Source organism: Danio aesculapii, chromosome 5 (assembly GCF_903798145.1).
Source record: "Danio aesculapii chromosome 5, fDanAes4.1, whole genome shotgun sequence".
In the NCBI taxonomy this organism is placed as follows: domain Eukaryota; kingdom Metazoa; phylum Chordata; class Actinopteri; order Cypriniformes; family Danionidae; genus Danio; species Danio aesculapii.
Window position 1 is genome coordinate 70,584,110 of NC_079439.1, and position 7,973 is coordinate 70,592,082.

The 7,973-nt window shown below is 36.8% G+C and overlaps 1 protein-coding gene across 2 annotated transcripts in view; it reads left to right on the plus strand.

Annotated features, from left to right (window-relative positions):
- Nucleotides 1-7,973, plus strand: part of sftpbb (surfactant protein Bb) — a 298,486-nt gene that overhangs the window by 13,017 nt on the left and 277,496 nt on the right. For both annotated transcript variants that reach the window (XM_056458829.1, XM_056458830.1), the window contains exons 5-7: nucleotides 648-785; nucleotides 2,869-2,949; nucleotides 6,105-6,291. In XM_056458829.1, the coding sequence (XP_056314804.1) occupies nucleotides 648-785; nucleotides 2,869-2,949; nucleotides 6,105-6,291 (406 nt within the window). The remainder of the gene's footprint in view (nucleotides 1-647; nucleotides 786-2,868; nucleotides 2,950-6,104; nucleotides 6,292-7,973) is intronic.

Genomic DNA, 7,973 nt, shown 5'->3' on the forward strand with positions numbered 1-7,973 from the left:
TCTAATGAATTAATGCTGAAAGCTCAAAGATGTCACGTTGTACACGCTGGTACAGACAGCCAGTCTACATGCTGGATTTCACACAGGGATCTAATCGCAGTGACGCAGCTTCAAAATTTCTTTACAAACCGGAAGAACAAATTTGCTTGAAAATCATTTTTTACTGAAATATGTGTGTCCTAATAGTGTTTTTAGCAACGTGGGACACATATATGACTGTCAACATCTCAAAAATCGAGTTTTGGTGTTTCGTGTTTTGTGACAACAGTGCTTTGTTTAGTATTTTTCATGCATGCATTCATTCATTCATTTTCTTTTTGGCTTAGTCCCTTTATTAATCCGGGGTCGCCACAGCAGAATGAACCGCCAACTTATCTAGCATATGTTTTACACAGCAGATGCCCTTCCAGCTGCAACCCATCTCTGGGAAAGTTTTGTGTTGTAATAAAATGATAATTTCTTAAGGGGGCTAATAATAGCCTTAGGTCTTTTATTATGCTTCTTATTACTTGATGCTTAATTCCAGGTAAACTAAAAGAAAAAAAGATTTTCTCCAGTAGAAAAATATAAACACTTGGGAAATATTTGAAAAAGAATTCAACTTGAATAATTCAGTCTTCAGCAAGTTGTTTTAATCCTCATCACAGAAAGAAAACAGTGACGTGTGTTCAATGCTGGGACTGTGTGCCGTCCAGCCTGAGAGAAAATCAGCATCAGAGCTCGACTTCAGCCTGAATGAACAGGGTTTGATCTACACAAAACCCTCAAGAGGAACTGGTCCAGAGGTATGCTTTAGACAGCTCATATTTAAGGCTCAAGTCTGGTATTATTGGTTTCAGTTCTCACAACCAGGAGAGTCATTCTTCCGCAAAAACTTTAGCTTGAGTTTAGTTATGAAGGAAAAGGAACTAGTAAAGTTTTTAGATTTGTTGTTGGCTTGAGAAAGGGGACATATTATGCAATATTCAGTTTTATAAGGGGTTTAAACACAGTTGTGTGGTAGTAGTCTGTGAATATAACCAGCCACTAATGATAAATATGAATTAATTCATAATTAACTTTTTTTTGGGGGGTGGGGAGGATGGTGATTTCAGACAGGAAAGTATTGGAAGCAGATAGAAGGGAAGGGTTGGCAAAGGACCTCGAGCCGGGAATCGAACTCGGGTCGTCGTGAGCACCATGGTGCTATATGTTGGCGCACTTAAACACTTGGGTATTGGTGCCGACATCTGCATAAACTCAGAAACTTTTGATTGACATTCCCCCTTTGTACGTGTCATCAGAGGGGGAAAGCCTCTCTCCCTAATTAGCATAAACAGAGTGAGAATTGGAGTTTTGAATCTGCCAATATGCTGACACACAGGCGTTTGTAGCTCCTCCCTCTTTTGAAAAGAGCACAATCTCATTTGCATTTAAAGCGACAGTTGCCAAAAAGACACAATTAGGATCAAAGCCTAAAAGGGTCGATTCAGGCAGTTATAAAACATTATTTGTGTGGTATTTTGAACTGAAACTGAACATACACACTCTAGGGACATCAGACTTATTTTTACACCTTGTAAAAAGGCACATAATAGGTCCACTTTAAGAGTTGACTACTTTAAGACTGTGTAAATAACAGGCTTTTGTTGTTTGTATGAATTGTTTTGAGAAGTTCTTTGCAAATATTAATGGTTCAACAAATGCACCAAAGCGGCAAAACTATATTGTTCTGTTATATAACACATAAGGAGGCCCAGACGCTGATTTTTTTTAGCCTATAGAGGTTATTTATTTACTTGGAAATGTGTGTAAAGTATATATTTATTCAGTGTTTATATACATTTCTTTTAAGAATTCACACTTAGCTCATGATTTATACGTAGCTTGTTTGGCCTGGGCCCAGGGCTCCTCCCCTTTAGCAGGGCCAGGGGAGATTGAGCTCAGGTCGATCTCAAACTCCCCTGCTGCTGAGCCTAAGGTGAACTTCCTGAGAGTAAGACATTAGAATAAAGATTTAGGCTTATTTTTTTATCTATAATATAGAGCATATTTGGACGGTGGGGGGAAACTGGGGGAACCCAGGGGAAATCCACGCGGACACGGGGAGAACATGCGGACTCAGCACAGAAATACCAGATGGCCCAGCGAGGACCTGACGCCATTGGTATTCTTGCTGCGAGGCAACAGTGCTAGTCACTGGGCCACCGTGCCACCCATTCTGGATAAAGCTGCGCTCACACTGGGCTTTGTGTGTGCGAAATTCTGTCGTACGGCACTTCGAAAAGGGGCGGGATTAAAGAGAGGTCCTGTTTTGATCCTCGATTGGTCTCACGCAGTCAAGTGATGCGATTTCGCAGGTCAGAGTTCACCAAGCTTGAACTTTGCACCGCAACAACATGCGAAATTTGACGCATGACCTTGCGTTTCCGGTCTGACGCATTCGAGTGCGTATGAATGGAAGTCTATGGGAGGAAAAGCCCAGTGTGACCGCAGCTTAAAGGTGGAAGAAGGGGAGGAGTGGGGTTTCTTCCAGACGATGATTAAGGATATATTTAGTCATTTGGGATCCTTTGATTGGAGGATCGTGATTAGCTCATGTTCATTCTGCATAAAAAAAAATAAAATAAATAAATGTTTTTTTTTACCCAAATTCAGCACAGAAATAGCAAAAAAATTACATCTGCAGATATAATGGGATTATAAAAAATAGTTGACTCGACCTAAATAGCTGATAAATACTGAAGCATTTCAGGAATAAAAAGATTGAGACCATGCTAGTCTTAAATCCTCATTAGAGAAATCTCTGTTCTGATGTCTATTTCATGAATATGTCAATATTTAATGTGATAATCTGCCATAATACTCTGACTTTACTCTGTCTCTTAGGTTCGTATCAATCCCGTCTGTAATTTCTGCCTCCTCTTCATCAAGACAGTAGAGAACTTGTTGCCAAAAGAGAAAACTGAAGTAAGCCATCACATTTATAAATGTTCATCATTTAAAATGCTGTCGTGTTTGGGTAATACTTTAGTTTCAATTCTCACTGTTAACTAATTATCTACTTAATTATTAAGACATTGGCTGTTTAGTAGTACTTATAAGCACATATTCTGCATGATCTTATTCTAAATCGTAAACCTATCCAATACTTAAACACAACTACTAATCTAAAAATTGCCAAAAATTCATTCGTTCTGTCCCAACACAAATCGATTAAGTTAACTCAACAAATTTAAGTGGTTTGAATTTAAAACAATTAGGTTGTCCCAAATAAATTGGAACTCGTTCTTATTTAAAATCATTTGAATTAAGTAGTTTGAACAAGCAGCAAAATAATAATGTACCTTAATAATTGACTCCCCTTTCGTTATGTTGGGGGCTGTTTTTGCCCCATTGACTTCCATTATAATCACATTATTTCAATGCAAAGTCATGACAGCATATAATCATGCATTCTTGATCGTTGGTGGTTTACCCTTTTGGGAAGAGGTACAGTGTGTCATTTTTACCGTTGATCATTAGCAGTGCAAAAAAAGCTTTGTTTGCAATTTTTATGTGGAGTTATTTGGAGCATAGTGTGTGTGTGTGTGTGTGTGTGTGAGTGTGTGTGTGAGTGTGTGTGTGTAAATCAAAATAAGCAACTCAGAACATAGTAAACATAGTAAGTGTATTTCTGCACACACACACTATAATCTGCTGTTTTACTCCATATAAAAGCCAGAAACATGTTAACACAGGCCTATCTAAATAGTTAATGCTGCCAACTGATGATTGACAGCAAAAATGACACATTTTACAATCAAGAATGCATGATTATATGGTGCCATGGCTTTGCAATCAAAAATGTGATCATAATGAAAGTCAATGGGGCAAAAACAGCCCCAAACATAATGAAAGGGGAGTCAATTTGAGCCGTACACAAGGGTGAAGCTTTTTCTCCACACAAAAAGTTGTGATTTGTTATAAAAAAACAAACTTGACGGGAAAATGCGTGTAGCTGTAAGTAAACTCCAAGTAAACATATTTACTGGAATGTAAATATGACTGTACCTTAATAACTATTAACAGGATTCATACAGTCATGAAAAAGTCATGAAATTCTGACATGCCATTTTTCCAGGCCTGTAATAGTTTTGGAAAAACAAAAACCCACAATGTTTTGGTTAAGTAATATAAAAATATTGAAGTATAGATATTTGACCATATAAACTGAATGAATTCTACAAGGCATTTAGTTGTATCATTTGTTTTCAGTTGTATTCGTCATCATTTTTATATTATATTGTGCATAAATTATATACGCAAGGGTAGTTTTGTATTAATATAATTAAATAATTTTGTTTTATGACTTACACAGATTGTCATGTATTTGACCAGGGCCGGAGTGGGACTCCTTTTCAGCCCTGGAGTTTCAATCCTTAGACCGGCCCACCTCAGTTCACGACTGGCTATATTAAAATAACGACATTTCCAATTCAGTTTCTATTGACACTATCACGTACGCCTTTTTCAAGGAAACAGCTGCTTTAGAGCTTCAAATGTTTTTCGTAAATATGAGAGCATTAAAGGGGAGCTAAATCTCCAACACTATTGTTTAAAACATCACAATGTCATTTCCTGCATTATCTAAATACATATTCTATGCAAAATTCTTTATATATACCCAGTCCTTTGTAATGGTGGTCACACAATAAAATTAAAATATTTACACCTACATAAGTAACCCAAACAGTATTATATGTCTTAACACTAAAAATTAAAAATAAATAAATAAATTAGGTGAGTTTTGAACCCGGGTCGACAGTGTTGTAACGCGTGCTGACCACTGGACCACAATGGTTTAATCTTATGCTCCCCTCTTTAAATTTCTAACCATCTGATTTTTACTGAGCAGGTGTAATATTCATTAATATTAATTATTCAAATTCTTATATTCACTAAGGTGCCGCGGTCGAATGGTTACATTATCATTAATCTGCAGGCTGCATTTTGCTCACGGGGCAGCGAGAAAATAAATAAAAAGAGCGGAGCTGCGGCAAAATAATGAATAAAAAGAGTGAGGCTATGGTCAAATAAATACATAAATAAAAAAAGTGCGACTACTGAGAGTGCAAGCAGCTAGGGACACCGGCCCTCGCGGCCAAAAAACGGACCGGCCCACTGGGAATTCTCCCAGTCCTCCCGATTACCCAATCCGGGCCTGTATTTTACTATACAGTGTGAAACATATTTGTTAATGAACAGTTTCTGTGTTTTGAGATTCACAAGTGTTTTCAGTTTGTTTACGGTAGTGAATTGCATTATGGGATGTTGATCTCTGCTCTGTTGACTTTTGATGTTGAAAACTCAACTCTACAGTTTAACAAAGTGACTTTTATTGACATTTTATTCGTTTGGAATAATATAATGTATAAGAAATAATAATATATAGAGAAATAAATCTGTAAAACAGTAGAAAATGTGCTGGCAGTTTATTACAAGGTGTTTGTAGAGTAATATATAACACCAACCCAGACAATATAGCACCGCACACTATTACAAATGTTCATAAAAGACACTTTCTGAACTTTTCAAGGTTAAAAGTTGTTGGGAAAAAAGATCAAGATCCCATAATGCAATTCAAAAACAGAAATAAACAGGGGAAAATAAAAGCATGGATCACAAAATACTGAAAACTGCTAATTATGGACATTTTCTTCTGCTTTTCTTTACACTGTAAAACATGCTGGGTTCCACACAATTCATGTTGTCCCAACCCAAATCGATTAAGTTAACTTAATCATTTTTACAAGTTTAAGTGGATTGAACATAAAACTATTAAGTTATCTCAGAAAAAAAACATTAAGGATTGTGTTGTTTCAACTCATTTTAGTCAAGTAGGTCAAACATGCAGCAAATAAATCACTTTTTAAGTGTATATAGCATGTATACATAGACACAACAAGAAACACTGTCATCAATATTTACCTGAAGCCTTAAAAGAGTCATGGAATTTTACTAGTAAACATGTAAACCCTAAACAGCTCATTCGTAGCTTATTAAGCTAAAAGTCTCAGTTAACGGTTTGCTAATAGTGAGAATTGTACCTTAAGCTAAAGCTTGCCCCTTGTTTCACTTTGTAGGCGGCTATAGAAAACCTGTTGGAGAAAATCTGTAGTTATTTGCCTGAACAATATGAGGACACATGCAACACCTTTGTGAAAACCTATGGAAAGCAGTTAATTGAGCTCCTGCTGTACTCCATGCCTCCTCATGCCATCTGCACCGCACTGGGACTCTGTCTCTTTCCAGAAACACCAGCGATGGCCTGTGAGTAGCACAAACAACAGCAGTACACAATCTCACTGCTAATTACTTTAGAAATTCAATTCATCTATATGTCTAGAGAGATTTTTATATCATATATTGCTTTTTAAAGTTAATATGCATTCGTACTTTATAATGCCCATTAACCCTTGTGTGCTGTTGGGATGTTTTCATCCACTCTGAGGGGATTTTGAGTCCTAATTTGGCCAAAACTTCCTCTGTTTCTCAGCAAATTGGATTTTTTTTGCTGACAAATCTTATTTTTACACATATTTTGGGAAAATGCTTTGAAAAATTCAACAATACACTCTGGGCAAATTGACTCCCCTTTCGTTATGTTGGGGGCTGTTTTAGCCCCATTGACTTCCATTATAATCACATTATTTGAATGCAAAGCCATGACAGCATATAATCATGCATTCCTGATCGTTGGTGGTTTACCCTTTTGGGAAGAGATAAAATATGTCATTTTACCATTGATCATTAGCAGTGCAAAAAAGCTTTCTAACTTGGAGTTATTTGGAATATAGTGTGTGTATGTGTGTGCGTGTGTTACGTGTTTAAGTTGTTAAGGGTATTAAAAGGATAAAACGTAACAATCAGTGAGTCTACTGATGCTGGATGAATGAGAACACACAACCACTTGTTAAGTGAAACAAATTAAGTATTTAATAAACAGTGAATGTCAAACAATGAAGAGAATGTAATGTAAATGTAATTTTAAATAATCGAATTAAAGAAAATAGGAGTGTTGCCAAAACAAAGAAATAAATATAACAAAACGATCTAACTAAACCCCAACCCACTAAACTGACTAACCAAAGAAAAATGCAGAAACAAAACTGTAATCTTCAGCACGTAGCTTAACTAAACTTCATAACCTCAAAACACAACTACACATGTGGCAACGCCTCCTTTAACTAACTAACAAATAAATATTCTAAGCTGCTCACATTACTAGAGTTCTGGTAAAGTACACACTGTTAGCCATTAGCAAAACAGAATCTCATATAATCCAATTCTCACAAAGATCGTTCAACTTCTCACTAGATAATAAACTGAGCTGCACAAGCATATCTAATAAAGCAATCTTTTAATAAAGAGAGAACTAGAACACAGCAAATCGCAAACAAATAAATGAATGAACAGGCTGGCCGACACAAGTGAGGAGACTGGCTGTGAGCCAAGCGCTCCTCAAGAACAGCGCAAGCGCACGGCTTTTATACGGAGCGGACCCGGTTCTGATTGGCGTGTCGATGGTGATTGACAGCTCCTTTGACCAATGGTTGCACACCAAGAAACAGCACAGGACACACAGCGGAAAAGAGAGAGAAGAGCACGCAAAACAGAACAAACAAAACATACGTGAAATGTAACCGTGTGTGTGTGAAAATCAAAATAAGCAGCTCAGCTCTCAGAACATAGTAAACATAGTAAGTGTATTTCTGCACACACACACACACACACTATAATCTGCAATTTTACTCCATATAAAAGCCAGAAACATTTTAACACAGGCTAAATGGTTTAAACCATCTAAATCTAAATGGTTAATGCTGCCAACTGATGATTAACAGCAAAAACGACACATTTTACAATCAAGAATGCATGATTATATGGTGCCATGGCTTTGCAATCAAAAATGTGATGGAAGTCAATGGGGCAAAAACAGCCCCGAACATAAT